The 27941-nt window shown below is 40.0% G+C and overlaps 1 protein-coding gene across 2 annotated transcripts; it reads left to right on the top strand.

The window, feature by feature from the left end:
* Positions 1-25: 25 nt before the first annotated feature.
* On the top strand, positions 26-27454 carry MED1 (mediator complex subunit 1). Of its 2 annotated transcripts, XM_055316128.1 has the most exons (17): positions 26-245; positions 2321-2427; positions 5100-5178; positions 7256-7310; positions 7414-7546; positions 8250-8278; positions 10938-11009; positions 11430-11504; positions 12608-12681; positions 13462-13551; positions 15151-15262; positions 16483-16607; positions 16867-16985; positions 18600-18801; positions 20749-20844; positions 20959-21064; positions 23664-27454. In XM_055316128.1, exons 1-17 carry the CDS (start codon positions 221-223, stop codon positions 26911-26913), a joined length of 4749 nt encoding a protein of 1582 aa, XP_055172103.1. In that variant the 5' UTR covers positions 26-220; the 3' UTR covers positions 26914-27454. The 2 variants fall into 2 exon arrangements, with proteins under 2 accessions (XP_055172103.1, XP_055172113.1); XM_055316138.1 differs by lacking the exons at positions 26-245; positions 2321-2427; positions 7414-7546 and having other exon boundaries at positions 5099-5178.
* Positions 27455-27941: the final 487 nt, after the last annotated feature.

Here is a 27941-nt window from a genome sequence, read left to right on the forward strand (position 1 = left end):
GTTAATCTCGCGATATTTGGGAAGTTCCGTTGGGAAGATGGCGGCGGCCGGGAGCACCCTTCTCTTCTTGCCGCCGGGGACTTTAGACTGAGCCTTCCCGGGAAGAGTGGGGACGGTTGGTCCCCTGTGTCCCGGGAGCCCGAACCAACTTGGTTCCCTCGTTAGTGGTGGGGAAGGGTTTATCCTCTTGTGTAGGACTCAGGACCTCCCCACCGTCAGGATGAAGGCTCAGGGGGAAACCGAGGGTGAGTGACTTGAGGGGGAATGCAGGGGGCGGGACGCAGCTTGGGGGAGCCAATCTGTGAGAGGAGCTGGGGGGGGGGGTGGTGGTGGCCCGATGCCTCTGCAGGGGCAACGCTCCTGAGGTGGTGGAGTCCAGGAGGCGGGATAGCTTCTGACTGTGCCTTCGTTGGTGATGCAAGGATCTGAGTCTCGGGTGATGGGGGCTCTCAACTTCTATGAAGGTTTGTTTCCTGCCTAGCTAGGGACAATCAGTTGGGCCTCGGAACGTTTTTAGCCTAAAGTTAATGGAAGACCAGGCGAGTGAATCTAAAACCTGCTTACACCTCGTTTCAGAAGAGATATCTGAATAATGACATTAAAAAAATACAGAGCTGTGTGTCAAATATCGGAGAATGTTTTGGCGTGAATGAAATGATTAGGACCTTATGATTTTAAAAGCTAGTAGTTGCATGGAACGTTACAATGTCCAGACTTGCACTATTGTATGTTTATAAAATGCGTTGAATTTCATCCTTTCAATGGCTGGACTAACTTACAACTGCTGAAAAACAACTTTTCTGTGGAACCTTACTTAGATTCTCTAAAGTTCTACACTCTTAAATGCTTCCTTAGCATTTTGGATATAGTTTTGTTAATAAGGATCACTGTACTAATGTTTACCCATCTTCTCCACTTTGAGCACCTTGTCTTACGCATCGTTGTGTAGTACCTGGCACAAAAAGTGTTTGATCATTCGTGTTAAGTATTTATCATCAGGCTTCTCAAGGAAAAGGGAGGGGAGTGTATTTTAAAGGAGAGGGAGAAGAAAGGTATACTCCTTGGGTGCAGAGGATTGGTGAATGTAAAATGGAAACTTGATGAGGCAGGAATTTTGTCTAGTTTGCTCATTTCTATATCCCCAGCACATAAAATCATGTGTGAATGAGTCTTGAAGGTGGAAATTGCTAACAATGTGTCCAGAACTGTAAGCTGGCTGAAACAGTCCCCAAACCGGTTTTCCAGAAGATGAGGACATTGGAGGAAGGAATTTGAATTTTGATTTAGAAAATGTCACTGCCTTAACTCTGATTGCTGAGATTATTCATCTTTCAATGCCAATATCAACTGTCACCTTTTCTGTAATCTCCCCACAATTAATAATGAGATTTTCCTTTTTTGTGTTTCAATTGTAATGTGTCTGTTTTTAACAGCATATCTCATTTTGCTTTCTGTGATGGTTATTTCCACGTTAACTTATGCACACCCCTTCACAGATACCATCTCAGGTGTATTGAGTTTTTGCATTGCCAGTGGTCTCTAGAACAGGTCCTAAGAAGTGTAAGAATTAGAGGAAGGATCACCTATATTTCAAAAGTAAAAAATTTAATAGAAATAAAGCTATAGTTCAGTAGTAAAATAACAAAAATTCAAAAATAAAAATTATAATTCAGTAATAAAAATTAGGAAGGCTGGAGAGCATAAGATCTTTGTTCACTCATAGCCCAGGAAACTGAGAACTTTTCCACCTTTCTCTTAGCTCTGCTAGAAGCTCATCCTTTAGTCATTGACATATTTCCTATCCATATAGTTTTAGTTTGAATTCAAACAGGAAAAATGAAAATGGCAAATATAGCCTATTTTCTTGATAATACTTCTATATTGTTCTCTTAGAATTACATGAAAGTCTGCATTTCACATTGAAAACCAACTAACCAAAGTAAGGCCATGTTCAAATGTATGCTTTTCATATATCATGCAAGAGATTCATGCATATCATGAAATGATTTTGTCACTAACCCCAAAACAGTCTTGTAGTCTTGACCCCAAAACATGGTTAGAGGTGGTTCTTTTTTTGGTTTTCATTAAAAGACTGGATAGAAATCAGTTACGTTCTGTGGTGCTCATTAGTTTAGAACCCAATTTCTGTGTCATTTTGTTATTAAAAGTAAATAATTTGTATGTTTTGAAGTAAATGGTATTGAAAAATATTTCAACTGAGTTCTTACCAGGTTGAAGTGTGGGAGTTTCTTTTGCAAGAAAGATTGTGGAAGGTCTGGAAAGGAAAGTTTCTAATAATGTTTTCTGATTTATATCGTAGAATCGGAGAAGCTGAGTAAGATGAGTTCTCTCTTGGAACGGCTCCATGCAAAATTTAACCAAAATAGACCTTGGAGTGAAACCATTAAGCTTGTGCGTCAAGTCATGGTGAGGATTAATGTAGTGGATAAAGTGTTATGCTTAGATAATTATTTAATAAGCTAAGCTCCCTGTGTAAATTTTTTTCAAACTAGTTATTATAGGGTATCTCCTCAGTTTTTTTGAGAGAGAGAGAGGTGGGCAGGGAGTAGCTTGGGGGGTCGGTCAGAGGGAGAAGGAAAGAGAGACCCTTAAAGGACCCTGAGATCATGACCTGAGCCGAAATCAAGAGTCAGACCAACTGAGCCACCCAGGCACCTCAAGCCACTTGATTCTAACGAAATAGTATTTTCATTGTATATATACTACTAATAGAGTTTGCGATTGATTTTTTTTTTTAAGATTTTATTTATTTTTCATGAGAGAGAGAGAGAGAGAGGCAGAGACATAGGCAGAAGGAGAAGTAGGCTCCATGCAGGGAGCCCGTTGTGGGATTCAGTCCCGGGACTCCAGGATCATGCCCTGGGCCGAAGGTAGGCGCCAAACTGCTGAGCCACTCTGGGATCCCACAATTGATTTTTTTAAAAAATTTATTTATTTTAGAGAGCTCAAGAGAGCATGAGCGCAGGGGGGAGGGGCAGAAGGAGAGGGAGAAGGACTCAAGCAGGCTCTGTGCTTGGGCTGAGATCACGGCCTGAGCCAAAATGAAGAGTTGGATGCTAAACTGCGTCACACAGGCCTCCCTGGAGTTTGTGATTGATTCTTAATTAGCTTCACCTGTTCACTCTGTCTACCTTTTCCTCTATAGTACTGTTTTTTGAATCATTTGCCAGTATCAGGAGCCCTTAAGTGAAGACAGGGCATAGGAACTGGCTATTTAAAGTTCATCCATGATTCCAGTGGTAGTCAAATGATGTAGGAAAATTTAACTTCAATGATTTGACCTGGGCAGTGTTATATGGGTGTGTTCACTTTGTAATAATTCATAGATCTTTTCACTTAAGAGCCATATACCTTTTTTGTATATGTTATTTATATTTCAATGAAAGTTCCACTCCTCCCCACCAAATCTTACTTTGAGTACAGAGTAAGTTCGGTTTAGTAGATTTATTAGTGTTAAAACTGATCATATCTAAAAAAAATAAAAATAAAAATAATAAAATGATCATATCTGTATAGCCCTAGTAAAAGAACTAAATTTGCTATCAAAAGACTTACTTTGGACAAATTATTGACTCTGAGTTTCCTCATCTGGAATGCAGAGGCACATAGTATCAGTTTACTTTTCCACTAGTTTTGTAAGAATCAAGTGAGATAATGCATATTAAATTGTGTGTTGCTAAAAGATTTCTGTAACTGCAAATTTGACAAATGTGTGAATGTTTTCTGGCTGAGGATTACATACATAGAATGTGGGGTTTTGTTTTGTATTTTTTTATTTAATGTCTTAGTAAAAGAATGGCAATTTTTGCAGTCTGGGGATTCAGAGGTTTTCATTTTACGTTACAGAGTAGCCATATTCTAGTTTGAAATTTGTTCTGTAAATGATATTGTCATTAAAGAGACATTGTGAGATAGAAAAATTCCAGGTGGCTACTAAGAACCTCTCATGGGGAACCGGAGTCTTGGTTTGGTTACCATAGCTTCCACTGTCTACTTCTCACTTTGCAGAATCAGAAACCTAATTTTATTAATATATTAAGACTTATAAGAATTTTCAACAACTGCCATAGTAACAAAATCTCAGTAGATTAAAATGTAAATCAGACTGCCAATTTATTAATTTACCACAGAGAGTTTATCTTTCCACTTACCAAAATATTGGTATCCACTGTCCAGAGCAACCCCTTATCTATTCAAGGTACAAGGGAACCCAGATTATTAATTAATCAGATGTTTGTTTTGTGAGGTGGAATTAGAACAAATAGAGATGGATTTAGGCCATGGAAAAGCCTGAAAAGCTATCCTTGTATCTTAAAACTATTCACACTTCTAGGAAATGGAATCCTTTGGAGAGAGAAACTTCTTTGGATAGGGTTAGAAAAACTATGTCAAATCTTTTGTTCTTTGGGAGTCCCTTTTTCTGGACTACACTTTGTTTCTTAGAGTCAATCTTTTTTTTTTTTTTAAGATTTTATTTATTTATTCATAGAGACAGAGAGAGAGAGAGGGGCAGAGACACAGGCCAAGGGAGAAGCAGGCTCCATGCAGGGAGCCCGACGTGGGACTCAATCCTGGGTCTCCAGGATCACGCCCTGGGCTGCAGGCGGCGCTAAACCACTGTGCCACCAGGGCTGCCCTCTTAGAGTCAATCTTATTTTACTAAGGCTTGATTTTATTTCTTAGATTACATGCGAATCACCTTGTTAGATTTGGGAACTGCCAAATCACCTGAGCCACCTCGTTTAACTGACTAAACTTAGGATGCAGGAGGCTGATCTTATTGTACTTATTTATTGTACTTGATCTTCCTAATTAAAATAAGATTAGGGCATACCTTTTTCTATCTTCATGTATATGGATATAGATGTATCCATGTTTATGAACTTTTCCTCCTGTGGCTGAATGGACAGAGTAACAGGCGTCTATAGATTATCTAGAGTATATAGAGAATATAGAGTATACAGACTATAGCATGTAGTGTGTAGATTATCCTGAAATAGTGCTACTAGAATAAGTACCTTTACTTGAAACAATGTTGGCTTGGTCAGTTTTACCTTATGTTTTCCTACTTAATACAGGAGAAGAGAGTTGTGATGAGTTCTGGAGGGCACCAACATTTGGTCAGCTGTTTGGAGACTTTGCAGAAAGCTCTCAAAGGTTTGTAAACATGTTTAAAATATGCTTTTTTAGAATGCCCAATTTTTTAAAAAGACTTATTTTATACTTACATAAGTAATGTAAATTGGGATAGATCAACTTTCTATTCGAGGCATGCTCTTGCTTTTACTATGGAGTTGAGATGAGCTCCTACCTGAACTCTTGAAATAAATATATATATATATGCATATATATATATTTTTTAAGATTTTATTTATTCATTCATGAGAGAGAGAGAGGCAGAGACATAGGCAGAGGGAGAAGCAGGCTTCATGCAGGGAGCCCGATGCGGGACTTGATCCCAGGACTCCAGGATCATGTCCTGGGCCGAAGGCAGGTGCTAAACTGCTGAGCCACTTGGGGATCCCCGAAACATATATATATTTTTAAAGATTTATTTATTTATTTATTTATTTATTTATTTATTTATTTATTTATTTATTTATTTATGAGAGAGAGAGAGAGAGACAGACAGACAGACACAGGCAGAAGGAGAAGCAGGCTCCATGCAGGGAGCCCGATGTGGGACCCGATCCCAGGACTCCAGGATCACGCCCTGGGCCAAAGGCAGGTGGTAAACTGCTGAGCCACCCAGGGATCCCCGAAACATATATTTTTTATCTATTTTGGAGGCTGGTAGAAATTCAAAAGATAATTGATGGAAGGTAACCATAAGTTAGCAAGGGAAAGTTCTTTTTTTTTCTTCATATGTTCTCTTCTAATGAACTTGTAATGAGAAGATCGACATTTTAACTTTAATAAAAGATTTTTACATTGTTTATGGACAGTGTTTTCAGGTCAGGAAAGCAAATAAAATTTAAATCATGAGTTTGAATATCCATGCTTATAATGACTAGTTCTGTGTGTTTTGTGGGAGAATGAAAGAAAAACAGATTTGACTCTGATCCATCACAAATGAGCCTCATTCAGTTGAATACTGTTTTTTTTTTTTTCTCCCTTGGGTGTCCTTTGAGATCTCAAGTTTGAGAGTGGGCCCCTACAACCTTCATCGCCCCTCCTAACATTTTCTTCTCTGATGGTTAAGAATCCTTGTTTAGTTCATTAAAATGTAGAAGATCCTACTTTTGCTTCTTCCAACTCAACATAGAGTCTGCATATTGAAAAACTCTGGTAGCCCTTCCCAATCTGGAAATATGTAGAGACAGAAGATGGTACTTTTTAAAAAAAATTGTGGCGTTAAGTCCATTCACATTGTTGTGTAACCATCACCACCACTATCCATCTTCAGAACCTTTTCATCTTTCTAAGCTGAAGCTCTGTACTTATTAAACAATAACTTCTTTCTCCCTCTCCTCAACTGCTGGTAACCATCATTCTGCTTTCTGTCTGTAAGAATTTGTCTACTCCAGATACTTCATATAAGTGGAATCAAATAGTATTCTTTTTGTGACTAGCTTTTCACATAGCCTACTGTCTTCAGGGTTTATCTATGTTGTAGCATGTATCTGAATTTCCTTTTTTAAAAAAGCTAAATAATTGTATGTACATACCACATTTTATTTCTACATTCACCCATGAATGGACATTTGGTTTCCACCTTTGGAAATAATAATGCTGCTGTGAATATTGAATATTTGTTTTTATGTTGGTTTGGTTTTGATATTAATCTTCTTTATTCTAGCATTAGCAGATACAGGTGTCTTTTTGAAGTTAAAGATAACTTGTCCTAATTGAGAAACGCAAAAGGAAGAGGAGAAAGGTCCAACAATTTTTAAAAATAGATTTTTAAAGTAAGGCCCCTTCCCCTCAACATGAGGCTCCAACTCATGACCCCAAAATCAAGAGTTGCATGCTCTACTAACTGAGCAAGCCAGGTGCCCCACCCCTAAATATATCTTTTTTTGGACCCTTACTACTGCCTAGGTCACAGCTAAGTCTTACTAATGAACTTGTTCAAATTAACAAGCATTTGAACTATTGAATGTAATGACTTGGAAGGATGGATATACTCTTTAGGATATTTCAGTGTTTGAAGACTAAAATTTAAGTGTTTGGAGCATTTTGTGATTTCTTTCTTTTTTCTTTTTCTTTTTTTTTTTTTTTTACCCTTTCCTAGTAACATCTTTACCAGCAATGACTGACCGCTTGGAGTCCATAGCAAGACAGAATGGGTAAGTAGTCTATCTCAGGCAGGAGTATTTAACTTAGTGTTGACTTTGGGTGGCTTTATTTATGTGTCTTCTATTAATTTTTGTTTTGATTTGTTCCTGCTAGACTGGGCTCTCATCTCAGTGCCAGTGGCACTGAATGTTACATCACGTCAGATATGTTCTATGTGGAAGTGCAGTTAGATCCTGCAGGACAGCTTTGTGATGTAAAAGTGGCTCACCATGGGGAGAATCCTGTGGTATGTGTTGATATTTCACTGGAATCTGTGGGGTTTACTTAGGGACATTAATTTTAAAATGAATTGTTGGGGTTTGAAATAGCTTGGGTTTAGGTTTTTTCATGAGCCACTGTAGAGATGATGTGATGGGCTATACTATCAATAGCGCTAGAATTTAGAATAACATGGGTCCATCTCTGACATCATCCAAAGGCTTCGACAAGTGGAGACACTAGAGGAACACTTTCCATTTCATATCAACAAACATGAGCCGCAATTGAACGATAGGTGCTGGGGATACAGAAATAAATAATTTAAAGTTCGTATCCTCAAAGAGCTAATAATCAAGGACAGATAATCTTATACATAGCTAACGTCTCTGAAAAATCCTGTAATAGAGATGAACATTTAATATTTGTAAACAGACAATTGAATATGGACTCCACAGATGGCATTAAAGAGAGGTTCTAATGTTTCAAACAAGCACCTGAAAGTTGATTCCTTTATAAATTATTTCATATATTTTGAGATTTAATTTCCCACCTCAACCCCATGGTTTATTAAGTAGGAAGAAGATGCTTTTTGATATTTTAATGTAAGGATTTTTTTGTAGTTTTAATGTTTTTGTTATAAAGCATGTGCTCTTAATAAAAGAGAAAAATTTTTGATGTTTTCAGAGGCCTTAAAGTAGTTTAAAGTTTTAATGTGATTTCTTTAATTTCAGAGCTGTCCAGAACTTGTACAGCAGCTAAGGTAAGCAAATGACATTTATATACCCTGATACTGGCACACAATTCTTTATAGCTAGGCTTGTTTTTTTTTTTTTTTTTTAAGATTTTATTTACTTGACAGCACAAGTAGGGGGATTGGCAGAGGGAGAAGTGGGCTCCCCACTAAATGGGGAGCCTGATGTGGGGCTTGATTCCAGGACCCTGAGATCACGACCTGAGCCGAAGGCAGACGATTAGCCGACTGGGCCACCCCAGTCCTTGAGGTTGGTCAGAAGTTACTCTCCTGAGGATGCCTGAGTGGCTTAGTGGTTGAGTGGCTGTTTGGCTCAAGTCATGTCCTGGGGTCCTAGGATTGAGTCCCGCATCAGGCTCTCTGTGGCGAGCCTGCTTGTCCCTCTGCCTGTATCTCTGCTTCTGTATCTCATGAATAAATAAATAAAATCATTAAAAAAAAAAGTTACTCTTCTGAGGAACATAGTTTTCTTGGATCAGGATTTTCAGCATCTGTATTTGTTCCAGAATTGACTTAGCTTGGCTTTTTAACCTACTCCATCTATCCCAGGATTTCTCAATCTTAGTAGTATTGACAGTTTGGATTGGAAAATCCTTTGCTCTAGGGGACTGCCCTGTGCACTGTAGGATATTTAACTGCATCCTTGATCTCTCCCCACTAGTCAGTATTTCCTGACCCATGACAATTAAAAATATCTCTAGATATCATCACATGTTCCCTGGAGGGCAAAATCATTCCTGGTTGAAAACTACTGACCTAGCTTCAAGAATTCTGTGTGCAACAAAAATAAATAGAACTTAATTAATAAATCAGGTAAGGGTTGAGAAACTTGAGTCTATACATGGAAAGAACTTTTATTCACTTTGAGAAAAATTGTTTTACATTTAAGGTATTTATGTAATAAACTCCCATCATAGTAAAAATGCTAGACTTAAAAAGAGTTTCTTAGCAGTTGATGGCATTTCCCTCTGGATTATCCTTTCCTTTTAAATTGAGTGAAAATTTACTTTCTGGGATTTTGAGAAAGTCATTACATTAATTTTACGTCTTAAATATAGCAAAGTTCTCAGATACTTCATGGAAGTGTCTTAAGATGTTAATGTTGAGGAAAGTTTTATACTCAGACTTTGCAGTGATCATTTTAATGTATTCATAACCAAAAGCACCAAATTTGAACCACCTTTTAAAAACTGCAATGCAATATGAAAATAGCATTTTTTATGACTTAATTGAATCAGTTAAGTCTAGCAAAAGTGTGTTGCTAGAATAGTCCAGAAAGCCAGTATTTCTGGTTCTAATCTAGAGTAGGAGACCACCAATTTACAAACCGGTGGTGTTTTAAAGTTAACTTGTAAGCTTACTTTGAAGTGAGAAGCTCAGAAAGAATATTAGCCTTTACATGCTATTTGTAGTCGCTTTGTATAGATGGTGATCTTAAGGTAAGGGGTATTTTGGTTGTTGCTCTTGTGTGTGTTTTTTTTTAATATATATTTATTTACTTATTCACGAGAGAGAGAGAGAGAGAGAGAGGCAGGCAGAGACACAGGCATAGGGAGAAGCAGGCTCCATGCAGGGAGCCCGACGCGGGACTCGATCCCGGGTCTCCAGGATCACGCCCTGGGCTGAAGGCGGTGCTAAACCGCTGGGCCACTGGGGCTGCCCTTTTTACTGTCTTCATGGCATTTTGGGCAGTAAGTGTTCAATATCTGCTTAGTATATGCCTGACCAAATATCTGACATTGTTAGGGCAATTTAGCTTTCAAGAGACTTTTTTTTTTTTTTTAAGTTTGAAAAAAGATAAAGATAATTAGAATTGTTGAGTTGTGTTGGATTCTTGAGCCAGCCCACATAACTCAGTTGACCAAGAATCCAAGCCTGAATAATGGGTTTTAGGAAGCAAGGGGTCTAGGTAGTAGTTTCTTTTTTCTGGGGCAAGTCCAGTCATAGGAACATTGTAGAATTGTTGTTTGCCTCCACAGTACTCCTCTTACTTTCTCTAGGTCTCCCCTCTGTCTCCCAGTGTTCATTTTCCTCTCTGCTCTTAGGTTGTCATATACATACATGGAAGTGTTTTATATTCCCAATTTATTTACTTGCATTTCCTCTCCAATCAAAAGTTTATTTTCCTCATGACATCCAGTCATCTCAGTTACATATTAAGAGGAAAATAAAGTGTTTTTATTTAAGCCAAGTCTTATCACTTAGGATCAAATTACTGGAGTATATGAATTATTAGGTCTTTTTTTGACTATCTTTTATCATGCTTATGAGCACCTTCTCCAGATAAATGGGGTAGAGAAAGGAAAACATTTTTTTTTTAATTTTATTTATTTATTCATGAGAGAAAGAGAGAGGCGGGGAGAGGCAGAGACACAGGCAGTGGGAGAAGTAGGCACCATGCAGGGAGCCCGAAGTGGGACTCGATCCCAGGTCTCCAGGATCAGGCCCTGGGCTGAAGGCGGTGCTAAACTGCTGAGCCACCAGGGCTGCCCTAGGAAAACATTTTCTTTTGCTACTTTTGACTGATTCTAGAAAACTTTGGGGGAAAAAAAGAGTAAAGCAAATTATTAAAATTAGTTTTATATTGCCATGATTTTTGGTACTTTGCATTAAGCTGAGTAATAATTGTATGTTTTATTCTCTTCCCTCTCCCCTGAACTCCTTATAGGGAAAAAAATTTTGATGAATTTTCTAAGCACCTTAAGGGTCTTGTTAATCTTTATAACCTTCCAGGGGACAAGTAAGTATTTTTTAAATTTTTTTGCTTTTGTTGGAAAAATCAGTATAGTTGTAAACCGTCTTGTGCTTAGAAAGTTGCCAAGTCTTCTGCCCTATCTTGTTTGTGATTTCTTCTTATAATGACAACCTATAGCTTCCAATTTATATCTTTTGAAGGTATTTTAAATAAATAATATCTATGTTAATGGATATAATGCTAAATGAGACTATAATCCTTGAGATGTCTTCAACACATTGATTTTTAAGCTGAAAAAAAAATTAGCTGTTGTGGAACTGGCTCATTATTTTTATTTTTAACCTACCTGGGATTCTGTTAATTAGCTTGGCTCTTTCAAACAGAATTGCCCACTAGGCTGTGTTAATTTTTGTATGTGTGTATTTTTCACCTTTTTAACTCTTGTTCTCTTCATCTACTTTCTAGCAAACTGAAGACTAAAATGTACTTGGCTCTCCAATCCTTAGAACAGGATCTATCTAAAATGGCAGTTATGTATTGGTAAGACTGGCTAAGGTATCAATTCTATATGAGCCTTCTGGATACTTTGTTCTTAAAGCTTTTCATCTAGGGGGTTACTAGAGTTCTGTATTATATTTAAGGTGCATATTTTTATGTATTTTATCTATATCATATATCTTATCCATCTCCTTTTACTTCCCAAATGATTGCATTCCATTTTCTTTCTTTTTTTTTTTTTTTAATTTTTATTTATTATTTATGATAGTCACAGAGAGAGAGAGAGAGAGGCAGAGACATAGGCAGAGGGAGAAGCAGGCTCCATGCACCGGGAGCCCGACGCGGAATTCGATCCTGGGTCTCCAGGATTGCGCCCTGGGCCAAAGGCAGGCGCCAAACCGCTGCGCCACCCAGGGATCCCTCCATTCCATTTTCTTAATATGTCTGAGTCGTTGGTTGGTATTCCATCAGTTTTATTTATTTATTTTTTTAAAGATTTATTTATTTATTTATGATAGACATAGAGAGAGAGACAGAGAGGCATAGAGACACAGGAGGAGGGAGAAGCAGGCTCCATGCCAGGAGCCCGATGTGGGACTCGATCCCGGGACTCCAGGATCACGCCCGCCCTGGGCCAAAGGCAGGCGCCAAACCGCTGAGCCACCCAGGGATCCCCTATTCCATCAGTTTTATTGGAAAACTTGTCAAACCTGGCCTTATATCTGATAAATAATAGTCTAGTTGTAATTTTTGTTCACCATATTACTGGTTTATACTTGTAAAAAATCTCTACCTTAGGATCCCTGGGTGGCGCAGTGGTTTGGCGCCTGCCTTTGGCCCAGGGCGCGATCCTGGAGACCCGGGGTCGAATCCCACGTCAGGCTCCCTGCATGGAGCCTGCTTCTCCCTCTGCCTGTGTCTCTGCCTCTCTGTCTCTCTCTGTGTGACTATCATGAATAAATAAATAAAATCTTTAAAAAAAAAAAATCTCTACCTTGGAAGTGAAATACAATTGTTATATGCCCAGTTATAATACAAGTCATTACAATACTATTCTAAGACTTTTAACAGCTTCTCTTTAGCACATTGTGCACTGATACCTTCAGGGCTTTAATACAAGCAAACATAGATTATTTGTCTCACAGGAAAGCAACCAATGCTGGTCCCTTGGATAAGATTCTTCATGGAAGTGTTGGCTATCTTACTCCAAGAAGTGGGGGTATGTGATCCTACTTTGCTTACTTAGAAAAATTTTTATTTTATTTATTTTTAAAGATTTTATTCATTAGAGAGAGTGCATGTGCAAGCAGGGGGCAGGTAGAGGGAGACGGAGAAGCAGACTCCCTGCTGAGCAGGGAGTCTGATGTGGGGCTTGATCTCAGGACCTGGGGATCATGACCTGAGCTGAAGGCAGACACTTAACCATCTGAGCCACCCAGGCACCCCATTTATTTATTTTGTTTTTAAAAAGATTTATCTATTTGAGAGAGAGAGAGAGAGTGAGCCAGCGAGTCTGGCAGTGCATGTATGCAGGGGAAGGGGCAGAGGGAGAGAGAGAATCTTCAGCAGACTCCCTGTGGAGCACGGAGCCAAGATCATGAGCTGAGCTGAAATCAAGAGTCAGTTGCTTAACTGACTGAGCCATCTAGGCATCCGGAAAAATGTTTTGTTTTAGTTAAGGGGTCAAATCATTAATTTTTTTACCTTGGATTTAGAGGCAGAGGGAGAAAATTAGTTACTTGTGTATTTTTAAATGGTTTCTAAAGTGTTAATACCTGCCTTCCCCCACTTACATTTTTTTTTTACCCCCACTTACATTTTTAAATTGCAAAGTAAATTGTTGCTACTAGAATCAGTTTTTCTTCTTCCATCATATTTCATAAATTGTTTTGGAGCATAAGTCCTCTAATCTGTGAAACTATTTTCTTGTATATAGTTTTGTAGAAATTGGAATGTTTTTCTTTATTTGATAAAAATAGTCATGTTTTATTTTTCATAGGTCATTTAATGAACTTGAAGTACTATGCCTCTCCTTCTGACCTGCTGGATGATAAGACTACATCTCCCATCATTTTGCATGAGAATAATGGTAAGACTAACTGAAAAGCAATTGAAGGTTTTCTTCAATGTTTTAAGAATATTTAAAATAATTTGAATGTCCAAGCCTGGTTGTGTATTTCCTGATTTGCTACTTTCTACCAAAGTTTGCTGGGTTTTTTTGTTTGTTTGATTGTTTGTTTGTTTTAAGATTTTATTTATTTATTCATGAGAGAGAGAGAGAGGCAGAGAGACAGGCAGAGGGAGAAGCAGGCTCCATGCAGGGAGCCTGACATGGGACTCGATCCCGGGTCTTCACAATCAGGCCCTGGGCTGAAGGCAGCGCTAAACCACTGAGCCACCCAGGCTGCCCCGAAAGTTTGCTGCTTCTATCAAGAGTTTGAATATGAGACACACACACACAAATACTCTTAAGTACATATACATGTGTACATACACATACATAATAATATAAAGCTTAATAGGTGCTTTTGAACACATTGTCTATCCTGAGAGAGAAAGAGAAGAACTATACTAAATCCACTGGTTTATTGACTGGTTCTTTTTTTTTTTTTTCTTATGTTGATCATGGGACTTGTATTGATTTGGTGTTATACTGGAGTAAATGAATTAATGAAAAGGTATAAACCATTTGACCTAAAATAATCCCCTTTAATTATTACTTTAAAGGTGAAGAGATTAGCCAACTTACTAAAGAATACAATAACGGATGTTATTTTCTATTTGCATTTTTTTAAGATTTTATCTGTTTATTCATACATATATATATATATATATATATTTTTTTTTTTTTTTTAATGAGAGGTGGGGGGGCAGATACACAGGCAGAGGGAGAAGCAGGCTCCATGCACCGGGAGCACGACGTAGGATTTGATCCTGGGTCTCCAGGATCGCGCCCTGGGCCAAAGGCAGGCACTAAACCGCTGCGCCACCCAGGGATCCCTTTATCTGTTTATTCTTGAGAGACATGGAGAATGAGAGGCAGAGACACAGGCAGAGGGAGATGCAGGCTCCATGCAGGGAGCCTGATGTGGGACTTGATCCTGGGACTCCAAGATCATGCCCTGGGCTAAAGGCAGGTCCTAAACTGCTGAGCCACCCAGACGTCCCTTCTGTTTGCATTTTAAAAAAATTTTTTTTCTCATTAGAAGAATGAGAAAGCCCAACATGAAGTTTGAACTCACAACCCTGAGATCAAGACCTTAGATGAGATCAAGAATCTGAGCCACCCACAAGCCCCTCTATTTGCATTTTAATACACTAAAACAGTGGGAAATGGCCTAATACCTCATTTGGTCCCCTTATAACTTTAGTCATTGACTGTTCTATAATCATAATTCTATTTAAATGTATTCTGGAATTGGAGAAAATAAATGTTGGTAATGAGTCTTTAAATTTTTTTTTTCTTTGGACTGCATTGTTTCTTATATTTTGCTTTACTTACTGACAGAAATATAGGTTGTAGAAGATAGCTTCTCGCATTTCTAAGTTATATAGGTATTACAGTATCTGACAAATTATGGCAGACAAATTATGCAGAAGTTAAGCCTGTTTTTTGTTTTTAAATGTTAAGATCCTTATTAATTTGTGTTACTTTGGAGAGAATACCTTTTTTCTTTCCTTTTCTCAGTTCCTCGATCATTGGGCATGAACGCATCAGTGACAATTGAAGGAACGTCTGCTATGTATAAACTCCCAATTGCACCATTAATTATGGGGTCACATCCAGTTGACAACAAATGGTAAGTTAAATACAATTCTAGCATAGCAAAGTTCATTTTTTTCAGCTTTAAGCCAGTATGAAACAAGTTATTACTTTCACTTGCCACTTTTCTCACTTGACTTTTTGGAGATTGGCTTTTTTAAAAAATTCATTTAATTTCTATCTTCAATATCAATTTGAATGTTCTTCTCTGAACATATAGAACACATTGTCTATCCTGAGAGAGAAAGAGAAGAACTATACTAAATCCACTGGTTATTGACTGGTTCTTTTTTTTTTTTTCTTATGTTGATCATGGGACTTGTATTGATTTGGTGTTCCAGATAATAGCTCAAGCTCAAGACAGATGCTTGATTAAATACTTAAGGGTTAATAAATAGGATGTTTTGAAACTGCGGGAAGAAAGTTGAAAGAATGAACTTTTTAAGCAGTTTTTTGTTTTTTGTTTTTTTTATTTATGATAGGCACACAGTGAGAGAGAGAGAGGCAGAGACACAGGCAGAGGGAGAAGCAGGCTCCATGCACCGGGAGCCCGACGTGGGATTCGATCCCGGGTCTCCAGGATCGCGCCCTGGGCCAAAGGCAGGCGCCAAACCACTGCGCCACCCAGGGATCCCCATTTATTTATTTGAGAGAGTGCACATGTGTATGAGAGCAGGAGAGAGGAACAAAGGAAGAGGGACAAGTAGACTGCACTGAATATGGAGATTGATCCACAATCCTGAGATCATGACCTGAGCTGAAATCAAGAGTCAGTTGCTTAAGTGAGCCATCCGGAGTCAGATGCTCAACCGATTAAGCCACCTAAGCTCCCCAAAAGTGAACTTTTTAAAAAACATTTAATCTCTACACCTAATATGGGGCTCAAACTCAACCCCAAGATCAAGAGTTGAATGCTTGGGATCCCTGGGTGGCGCAGCGGTTTGGCGCCTGCCTTTGGCCCAGGGCGCGATCCTGGAGACCCAGCATCGAATCCCACGTCGGGCTCCCGGTGCATGGAGCCTGCTTTTCCCTCTGCCTGTGTCTCTGCCTCTCTCTCTCCCTGTGTGACTATCATTAAAAAAAAAAAAAAAAAAAAAAGTTGAATGCTCTACTGAGTCAACCAGGTGCCCCAAAAGAGTAAACTTTTGATAGGCTTTTGCTAAATGTTATGGACATGTCTTAGAATGAATGTTTAGATTTTTCATTTTTATATCAAGTCAAAATCCAACCCACCCCCTTCTTTTTTTTTTTTTGAAGGACCCCCTCCTTCTCCTCAATCACCAGTGCCAACAGTGTTGATCTTCCTGCCTGTTTCTTCTTGAAATTTCCCCAGCCAATCCCAGTATCTAGAGCATTTGTTCAGAAACTTCAGAACTGCACAGGTGAGTTTTAAGCATCAAGCATTAATTCTTGTTAAAAATGTGAAAAACAAACTTCAAATTCAGAAGATCTTAGACCTCTTCAGTTGCAGGCCTCGAAAAAGTACTGATGGGTATAAATGTCATGATGTTTTGTATTAGTAAGTGCTTAGTAAGTACTTTTTCAATAAATGGGTGAAAGAAATAGAAGTCATGAAGGGAAAACTGAGCTGTCAACATTTTGATGTTATTGTGATCATTATGTTGGTTCTTATTTTTCCAGGAATTCCATTGTTTGAAACTCAACCAACTTATGTACCCCTCTATGAACTGATCACTCAGTTTGAGCTGTCAAAGGACCCTGACCCCATACCTTTGAATCACAACATGCGATTTTATGCTGTAAGTAAGGCCCCATAGATTGTCGTAGGTTATATTTGAACCCGAGATCAGAATCTTCCTTTCTGGGATTACTGAGGTCAGGAACATTCTTTTGGACTACTGGATCATATCCTAGTTTCTCATTCAGGCAGGAAATTACAGAAATTTCTGAAACATACTAAAGAAAAAGAGCATGAGCTTCCAAGTCAGGAATTAACCATGTATAAATTTTCATTGCCAAAATTTCAGATGAAGTCTCTTAATGGTATCCTGAACTTTGATAAGCTTCTAAGTAGATGTTAAGAATTTTTTTTTCCCATTTTTTTTCCTTTTTTTTTTTTTTTTAAATAAAAGATTTTATTTATTCATGAGACAGAGAGAGAGAGAGAGGCAGAGAGGCAGAGACATAGAGACATAGGCAGAGGGAGAAGCAGGTTCCCTGCAGGGAGCCCAATGTGGAACTTGATCCCAGATCACGTCCTGAGCCAAGGCAGACACTCAACCACTGAGCCACCCAGGCGTCCCAGACGTTAAGGGTTTTTTTTTTTTTTTTTTTAAGATTTTATTTATTTATTCATGAGAGACAGAGAAAGAGGCAGAGACATAGTCAAGGGGAGAAGCAGGCTCCATGCAGGGAGCCCGATGTGGGACCCGATCCCGTGTCTCTAGGATCACACCCTGGGCCAAAGGTGGCGTTAAACTGCTGAGCCACCTGGGTTGCCCAATGTTAAGAATTCTTAATGTTTTTTTTTTTCTTTTTTTTTTTTTTTAAAGATTTTATTTATTCATGAGAGAGAGAAAGAGACCCAGGCAGAGGGAGAAGTAGGCTCCATGCAGGGAGCCTGACGTGAGACTCAATCCGGGTCTCCAGGATCTCGCCTTGGGCTGAAGGCAGTGCTAAACCGCTGAGCCACCAGGGCTGCCCATTAATGTTTCATTCTTTCAAGTGTAATGAGCTTATAATCTGACAAGATCCTTTAAGTACATACAAAGAAAAAAGTGCTAGAATGGATAAATTAAGGAAGGTCTAAAACCTCATCTGGACTTGAATTTATTTGAATGTTTGAGGATGGTCTAGACTGAAGTAGTAGTTCCCAAATTCTGTATTGCAATTATATTATACAGAGTGTTTTATTAAAAATACGGATTTTGGGGGATCCCTGCGTGGCTCAGCGGTTGAGCGTCTGCCTTCAGTTCAGGGCGTGATCCTGGAGTCCTGGGATCGGGTCCCACATCAGGCTCCCTGCATGGAGCTTGCTTCTCCCTCTGCTTGTGTCTGTGTCTCTTTCTGTCTCTCATGATGAATAAATAAATAAAAATAAATAAAAAGTTTTTAAAAAATACGGATTTTGCATTTGGGTTCAGGAACCTCTTTTATACAGATTTCTGAGGTAATTTTTGTTAGCTATGTTAAGAAACCACTAATAGAACATTTATAGAAGAGGGGTCTTTTCTGCCAAGTGAGTAATTGGCATTTATAACATTAGCTGACCAAAGAATTCACTGTGGAATTTTATTCTCCAATGAGAAACTGCTGCTGATTTTTGAGGAGTAGGGGTTTTTCCCAGGTTATTTTGTGGTTGGAGTATGTTGGGTGAGTTGATAGTGTTCATTTGCTTTGTTCTTTTTGCCCAGGCTCTTCCAGGTCAGCAGCACTGCTATTTCCTCAACAAGGATGCTCCTCTTCCAGATGGCCGAAGTCTACAGGGAACCCTAGTTAGCAAAATCACCTTTCAGCACCCTGGCCGAGTTCCTCTTATCCTAAATCTGATCAGACATCAAGTGGCCTATAACACCCTAATAGGAAGTTGTGTCAAAAGAACTATTCTGAAAGAAGGTACTGCCTTTCCTCTTGATATACTTACTGGCAAATGGAAACTGTTTGCTCTCCTGGTTCTCTAATTGGGTGGCTTAGCATATCACCTGTAGAGTTTTGTTTTTTGTGTGTCTGTGTTTTTTTTTCTTTTAACCTGTAGAACTTTTATAACTGGTTTCCATTCACAAGTGAACTGAATTAGAATCTCAGTGGGGAGGAGTTGGGAATCTAGTTTAAGCTCCACATATAATTATGATGGAACCAATCCATAAATTGGGATTTGGAAACCACTGTTTTTTGCAATGGACTTACTCTTTTTCTGCATACGGTGATATAATTAGGTATCTAAGTGCCTGAGCCTTCTAGAAGGTAGAAGGGATGCTGTGGGAAGAGATTTTTTTTTTTTTTTAATAATCTCTACACGCAGTGCAGCTGTAATTCACAACCCTGAGACCAAGAGTTATATGCTCTGCCATGTGTCCCAGAGACTATTTCTTGAGATCTACATTTTAGGTTGTTAGGACAATGCTTCCTAGCTTTTAGTCTTGCCTGAGTATGTTTCCTGTCCCCATTCTTTGGGGAACTTAAGCCTGTAGCTTAAAAGGGAGTAAGACCCATGACCTTTTTTTTTCTCCCTGGATTCTGGAATGCTGATATTTTTCAAACACAGTTTGCTGTTAAAATCCTGATGAGAATTTTGGCAACTCTAATTAACTGCAGTTAATTTTTTTACCTTAATCGTAAAACACTTCAGTAATAGAGATGTATGAATGGCAGGCAAAATGAAACAAGGAAGGTAAATGAAACAAGATACCTTTTTTGGAATAAGAACTGCTTTAGAAATGAGAAATTTTAGAGTTAGAGTAATGACAGAGTATGTGCAAGTGTGCCTATGGCCCTTCTATTTCGTGTATTTGAATCCTGGGAGAATTTTCCAAGTAGTTTCAGAGCATCTGAAAATTAGTTTTTTTTTTTTTAAGATCATTCATTCATTCATTCATTCGAGACACAGAGAAGCAGAGACACAGGCAGAGGGAGAAGCAGGCTCCATGCAGGGAGCCCAGTGTGGGACTTGATCCCAGGATTCCAGGATCACGCCCTGAGCCCAAGTCAGAAGCTCAACCTTTGAGCCACCCAGGCATCCCTGAAAATTAGTTTTTGTAAGATAGTCACAGAGTTAGTCCTGCAGAGATGTGTGCTTTCCCGCAAGAAAGTATGTGATCCTTGTCTCGGGGCTGCCAGTGTATTTGGCTTAGGAACCTATGATGATAGATATATGTGTATTGACATCAGGATATAATTTTATTTATTTAAAGATTTATATATTTATTTTAGAGAGAATGCAAGCAGGGTGAGAGGGGAAGAGACTCCTCAAGCAGGACTTCCTGCTGAGGATGGAGCCTGACTCGGGGCTTGATCCTAGGACTCTGAGATCATGACCTGAGCTGAAATCAAGAGTCAGCTGCTTAACCAACTGAGTCACCCAGTTGCTTCAAGGATATCACTTTAGATTATAGCCCCTACATCCATATTTACTAAACTATGGGCCACATAACTAACCTCTGCAAACACTGATAGAAAGCAGGGTTTATGGCAGTGATTCTGGAGGTCGTCTTATCAAATAGAATAAAAAATTCTTGGCCACGTTTATTTTCAGAATTCACTTTCAAGGCAAGACATTTATATCTGTCAAGGTCTTTAACAATTTAGGGATTAAATGGCCTTCATTTTAGAAAGTGGAAGCTTAGTTACTTATTTGTTTGGAATATTTATAACAAGCTGACATATTTTTTGGAATCGGATTCATTCTATCACCTGTGAATGATACAGTAGTTTTGCATGTAAAAAATGTATAGGATTTAGTTTCTAAGGAGACTGAGAATGACGTTCTGTATACTTAGGGATTATTATTTATTAGGATTTAGTCTTATATTTGATTATTTTATGATCTCTTTCTTTGCCTTTTAGATTCTCCTGGGCTCCTCCAATTTGAAGTGTGTCCTCTCTCAGAGTCCCGTTTTAGCATATCTTTTCAGCACCCTGTGAATGACTCCCTGGTGTGTGGTGAGTTTTGAGGGGGCTAGCTCTTTTCTTAGGGCAGTAGTTTGGGCTCTTTATCTTCTTTTTGAAAAGTCAGAAGCTGAATTTCTCTCAACTTCTATATTTTTTGTCTTTCAGTGGTAATGGATGTGCAGGACTCAACACATGTGAGCTGTAAACTGTACAAGGGGCTGTCAGATGCACTCATCTGCACAGATGACTTCATTGCCAAAGTTGTTCAAAGGTAGCACTGGCTCTTTTCCATCAGAGTCCCATTTAGAGGGGTATAAGAAACACTGTTTTCAGTATTAAAGTGAATGGAAATTTAGGAGGGAAGCATTTATTTATTTTTTATTTTTTATTTTTTTAAAGATTTTATTTATTCATAGACACAGAGAGAGAGGCAGAGACACAGGCAGAGGGAGAAGCAGGCTCCACGCTGGGAACCCGATGTGGGACTCGATCCCGGCTCTCCAGGATCACACCCCAGGCTGCAGGCGGCGCCAAACCGCTGCGCCACTGGGGCTGCCCAGGAGGGAAGCATGTAGTCACTGTTTTGAATTCACCTTTCTCTGTTTTGGGGTTCAAAAGCAATGTGAGCTTTAGTTTTTTATTTTTTATTTTTTTTAAGGTTTTTATTTATTTATTCATGAGAGACAGAGAGGCAGAGACACAGGCGGAGGGAGAAGCAGGCTCCATGCAGGGAGCCTGATGTGGGACTCGATCCTGGGTCTCTAGGATCAGGCTCTGGGCTGAAGGCGGTGCTAAACCCCTGAGCCACCTGGGCTGCCCAAGCTTTAGTTTTTTAAATACCATCATGAGAGTAATAGGAAGTAAGGTAGAGTAACTTTAGGTTGGTATTAGGATTCTTTTAGGAGGGAAATACCTGAAATAAGATGTAGATTTTTTTTTTTAAGATTTTATTTATTTATTTGAGAAAGAGAGTGAGATAGAGAGGCAGAAAGAGAAGGAGCCAGGGGGACAGCCAGAAGGAGGGGGGGAGAAGCAGACTACCCGCTGAGCAGAGAGCCTGACATGGGTATTGATCCCGGGAGTCTGGGATCATGACCTGAGCTAAAGACTGATGCTTAGCCTACTGAGCCACCCAGGTGCCCCTAGATTTTTTTTTTTTTACTTGTCTACTGCATCACTTTTTAACATATGTAATATATCAAATGGTGGCATGTTGGAAGATACTTTAAGCTAGTCAGCTTCCCAGAAACATTAATATATAATTTTGAGATTTTTCTAGAGCTGATGCTTGTGGCCTGTTTTGTAAATAAATTTTATTGGAACACAGCTATGTTTGTTCATTTATATGTTGTCTCCTTTTTTTTTTTAAAGATTTATTTTTTAGAGAGAGTTTGAGGGGTGGGGTGGGGGTTAGAAGGAAAGAGAATCCTAAGCAGACTCTCTACTGAGTGGGAAGCCTGATGTGGGGCTTGATCTCAGTACACTAAAATCAAGAATTGGGACACTTAACCAAGCCACTCAGGCACCCCTATATATTGTCTGTGGTGCCTTTCGAGCTAAAATGGCAGAATAGTTGGACAAAAACCATGTGATCTTCAAAATCCTAAAATACTACTATTTTGGTCTCTTTAAGAAAAGTTGCTAAAATGTTCTAGAGCAAAGTGTTTTCGAAAATACGTTTTTAACCTTATCTATAAGATAAAAAGTGCTTTGCTTTAAAATAATAAAGATTGTAGGGGATTCTTGGGTGGCTCAGTGGTTTAGCGCTTGTCTTTGGCCCAGGCGCGATCCTGGAGTCCCGGGATCGAGTTTTGCGTCGGGCTCCCGGCATGGAGCCTGCTTCTCCCTCCTCCTGTGTCTCTGCCTCTCTCTCTCTCTATGTATCATATGTAAATAAATAAATCATTTAAAATAATAAAGATTTTAGAGCAATAATAGCATCTTTCACAATATAGCTTTGGGATGCTCTAAGCCATTAAGGTTTATTTTTGTTTTATTTTATTTTATTTTTTAAAGAGTTTATTTATTCATGAGACACACAGAAAGAGAGGCAGAGACACAGAGGAGAAGCAGGCTCCATGCAGGGAGCCCAATGTGGGACTCGATCCCGGGACTCCAGGATCATGCCCTGGGCCAAAGGCAGGCGCTAAACTGCTGAGCCACCCAGGTGTCCTGCCATTAAGGTTTCTTTTTATTATTATTATTATTTTTTTTGCCATTAAGGTTTAGAACTTGATGGTTCAAGAGCTTTTTCTAGTGGTTCATTAATTAAGGTAAATATTATATCCCATTAATCACATGTGAAGTCCTAAAAGGAAGACTTTTTTTTTTTTTTTAAGATTTTATTTATTTGAGAGAGTGACAGAGCAAGCATGAACAAGGTGGTGGGGGATGGGCAGAGGGAGAGGGAGAAGCGGACTCCCCTCTGAGCAGGGAGCTGATGCGGGGCTCTATCCCAGGACCCTGGGATCATGACCTGAGGTGAAGGCAGATGCTTAACCACCTGAGCCACCCAGGCGCCCCAGGAGGGCATTTTCTTACTGAGTTCATTATTACCAGTTTTCTTTTGGTTTAGTATGACATGTAATTTGGACTTTGTGGTTGGTTTGTTTTTGGTAGTGCTTTAAAAGAGGTTAAGATTGCCTACTGGTACAGATTCCTTTTAGAATGAATTTGCCCAATGCTCCAGCATTTTATAGAACTATTTCTGTCTTACAGGTTACTTGCCTTACCTGAAAATTCCTTACTGTAAACCTCTGAGGGCATATCTGAATTTCAGGCAGAATTAAAGCCTGTTTTCCCAAATAAAAATTGTTTTCTTTCAGCAGCTAATACATGGCTGATTTTGTTTTTTCTATCTTATCTTACAGATGTATGTCCATCCCTGTGACGATGAGGGCTATTCGGAGGAAAGCTGAAACCATTCAGGCCGACACCCCAGCACTGTCCCTCATTGCAGAGACAGTTGAAGACATGGTGAAAAAGAACCTGCCCCCGGCTAGCAGCCCAGGGTATGGCATGACCACAGGCAACAACCCAATGAGTGGTACCACTACACCAACCAACACCTTTCCGGGGGGTCCCATTACCACCTTGTTTAATATGAGCATGAGCATCAAAGATCGGCATGAGTCGGTGGGCCATGGGGAGGACTTCAGCAAGGTGTCTCAGAACCCAATTCTTACCAGTTTGTTGCAAATCACAGGGAACGGGGGGTCTACCATTGGCTCGAGTCCGACCCCTCCTCATCACACGCCGCCACCTGTCTCTTCGATGGCCGGCAACACCAAGAACCACCCGATGCTCATGAACCTTCTTAAAGATAACCCTGCCCAGGATTTCTCAACCCTTTATGGAAGCAGCCCTTTAGAAAGGCAGAACTCTTCTTCCGGCTCACCCCGGATGGAAATATGCCCGGGAAGCAACAAGACAAAGAAGAAGAAGTCATCAAGATTACCACCTGACAAACCCAAGCACCAGACTGAAGATGACTTTCAGAGGGAGCTATTTTCAATGGATGTTGACTCACAGAACCCTATCTTTGATGTCAACATGACAGCAGACACGCTGGATACGCCACACATCACTCCAGCTCCAAGCCAGTGTAGTACTCCCCCAACAACTTACCCGCAACCAGTACCTCACCCCCAACCCAGTATTCAAAGGATGGTCCGATTATCCAGTTCAGACAGCATTGGCCCAGATGTAACTGATATCCTTTCAGACATTGCAGAAGAAGCCTCTAAGCTTCCCAGCACTAATGACGATTGTCCACCCATTGGCACCCCTGTTCGAGATTCTTCAAGCTCTGGGCATTCTCAGAGTGCTCTCTTTGACCCTGATGTCTTTCAAACCAATAATAATGAAAATCCATACACAGATCCAGCTGACCTAATTGCAGATGCTGCTGGTAGCCCTAGTAGTGACTCTCCTACCAATCATTTTTTTCCTGATGGAGTAGATTTTAATCCTGATTTGTTGAACAGCCAGAGCCAAAGTGGTTTTGGAGAAGAATATTTTGATGAAAGCAGCCAAAGCGGAGATAATGATGATTTCAAAGGATTTGCGTCTCAGGCACTAAATACTTTGGGGGTGCCAATGCTTGGAGGTGATAATGGGGAGACTAAGTTTAAAGGCAATAGCCAAGCTGACACAGTTGATTTCAGTATTATAGCAGTGGCTGGTAAGGCTTTAGGTCCTGCAGATCTTATGGAGCATCACAGTGGTAGCCAGAGTCCTTTATTGACTACTGGGGACTTAGGGAAAGAAAAGACTCAAAAACGAGTAAAGGAAGGCAATGGCACCAGTAACAGTAGTCTGTCAGGGCCAGGATTAGATAGCAAACCAGGGAAGCGTAGTCGGACCCCTTCTAATGATGGCAAAAGCAAAGATAAGCCTCCAAAGCGGAAGAAGGCAGACACTGAAGGAAAGTCTCCATCTCACAGTTCTTCTAACCGACCTTTCACTCCACCTACCAGTACGGGTGGATCCAAATCACCAGGCAGTTCAGGAAGATCACAGACTCCCCCAGGTGTTGCCACACCACCTATTCCCAAAATCACTATTCAGATTCCTAAAGGCACCGTGATGGTGGGCAAGCCCTCATCCCACAGTCAGTATACCAGCAGTGGTTCTGTGTCTTCCTCAGGCAGTAAAAGCCACCATAGCCATTCTTCCTCCTCTTCTTCCTCATCTTCTGCTTCCAACTCAGGCAAGATGAAAAGCAGTAAATCAGAAGGTTCATCAAGTTCCAAGTTAAGTAGCAGTGTATATTCTAGCCAAGGATCTGGATCTAGTCAGTCCAAAAATTCATCCCAGTCTGGGGGGAAGCCAGGCTCCTCTCCCATTACCAAGCATGGACTGAGCAGTGGCTCTGGCAGCACCAAGATGAAACCTCAAGGGAAGCCATCATCACTTATGAATCCTTCTTTAAGTAAACCAAACATATCTCCATCTCATTCAAGACCACCTGGAGGCTCTGATAAGCTTGCCTCTCCAATGAAGCCTGTTCCTGGGACTCCCCCATCTTCTAAAGCCAAGTCCCCCATCAGTTCAGGTTCTGGTGGTTCTCATATGTCTGGAACTAGTTCAAGCACTGGCATGAAGTCATCTTCAGGGTTAGGATCCTCAGGCTCATTGTCTCAGAAAACTCCCCCATCATCTAATTCTTGTACAGCATCTTCCTCTTCCTTTTCCTCAAGTGGCTCTTCCATGTCATCCTCTCAGAACCAGCACGGGAGTTCCAAAGGGAAATCCCCCAGCAGAAATAAGAAGCCGTCCTTAACAGCCGTCATAGATAAACTGAAGCATGGGGTTGTCACCAGTGGCCCTGGAGGTGAAGACCCGATGGATGGCCAGATGGGAGTGAGCACAAATTCTTCTAGCCATCCTATGTCCTCCAAACATAACATGTCAGGAGGAGAGTTCCAGGGTAAGCGTGAGAAAAGTGATAAAGAAAAATCCAAGGTTTCCACCTCGGGGGGTTCAGTGGATTCGTCTAAGAAGACCTCAGAGTCAAAAAATGTGGGGAGCACAGGTGTGGCAAAAATTATCATCAGCAAGCATGATGGGGGTTCCCCCAGCATTAAAGCCAAAGTGACTTTGCAGAAACCTGGGGAAAGTAGTGGAGAAGGGCTCAGACCTCAGATGGCCTCTTCCAAAAACTATGGCTCTCCACTCATCAGTGGTTCCACTCCAAAGCATGAGCGTGGCTCTCCTAGCCATAGTAAGTCACCAGCATATACCCCCCAGAATCTGGACAGTGAAAGTGAGTCAGGCTCCTCCATAGCAGAGAAATCTTATCAGAACAGTCCCAGCTCAGATGATGGTATCCGACCTCTTCCAGAATATAGCACAGAAAAGCATAAGAAGCACAAAAAAGAAAAGAAGAAAGTAAAAGACAAAGATCGAGACCGGGACCGGGACAAAGACCGGGACAAGAAAAAATCTCATAGCATCAAGCCAGAGAGTTGGTCTAAATCACCCATTTCTTCAGACCAGTCCTTGTCTATGACAAGCAACACAATTTTATCTACAGACAGGCCCTCAAGGCTCAGCCCTGACTTTATGATTGGGGAGGAAGATGATGATCTTATGGATGTGGCCCTAATTGGCAATTAGGAACCTAACTTTTTAAGACACAAATGGCCAGAGAAAAACTAATAAGTTTATAGGCAAACCACCATTAAGGGGTGAGTCAGACAGGTCTGATTTTGTGTTTAAGAATCTGCTAGGAATCTTAAATGGCATAGCTTTGACACCGAGCTGGGTGAATTTAGAAAGGCATAGCCAGACCCTACTAAAGAGACCATAGGGTTTGATTCTGGTTACCAAGAATCACTTTTTCCTTAGCCACAGAAAAAAGAAAAAAAAAAAAAGTTAAAATACTTGCTTATGAAAGGGAGGGGGTGGGTCGGGCATAGGGAGAGGGAAGGGTGGGAAACAGTTTTGTGGGAAATATTCATATATATTTTTTTCTCCCTTTTTCCATTTTTAGGCCATGTTTCAACTCATTTTAGTGCATGTATTTGAAGGGCTGGGCAGCAAATGAAAAAGCAATACATTCCTTGATGCATTTGCATGAAGGTTGTTCACTTTGTTTGGATAGTTGTCCATTTGAGGCATGGGCAAATGAAGGACTTTGGTCATTTTGGACACTTAAGTAATGTTTGGTGTCTGTTTCTTAGGAGTGATTGGGGGAGGGAAGATAATCTTAGCTATTTATTTGTAATATTTTAACCCTTTATCTGTTTGTCTTTATACAGTGTTTCTAATTCTATAAGGTTCAGGGTTCAAAGTGATGGGAGGTGAAAGAGCAAGGCTTATTTGGCGGTAGGGAGCCTGTAGCTTGTGCAGGTACTGTAGCATTAAGCCCAAGCAGATTAGTCAGAGCCCACCTTTGGAGTTAAGTAAAAAAACCAAAATGGTATTTTTCGTTTTAGGAGGTTTATCATAGGGTTCAGACATCATAGGAATATTAGGAGTCCCCTCCCTGGGGAGGTACTGATTTATAGTCTCTTTGTCCTTTAAAAAAGGCTGGGCTGGCTTTTTAGGGGTATAAACATCTTTTCAGATGCAGTAAGGTTTAATGTACAGCCTCCCTAACCCAGTGGCATGAAAACCATTACAGAATTAATAGTTCTCCTATT

Source organism: Nyctereutes procyonoides, unplaced genomic scaffold, assembly GCF_905146905.1.
Source record: "Nyctereutes procyonoides isolate TBG_1078 unplaced genomic scaffold, NYPRO_anot_genome, whole genome shotgun sequence".
NCBI classification, from domain to species: domain Eukaryota; kingdom Metazoa; phylum Chordata; class Mammalia; order Carnivora; family Canidae; genus Nyctereutes; species Nyctereutes procyonoides.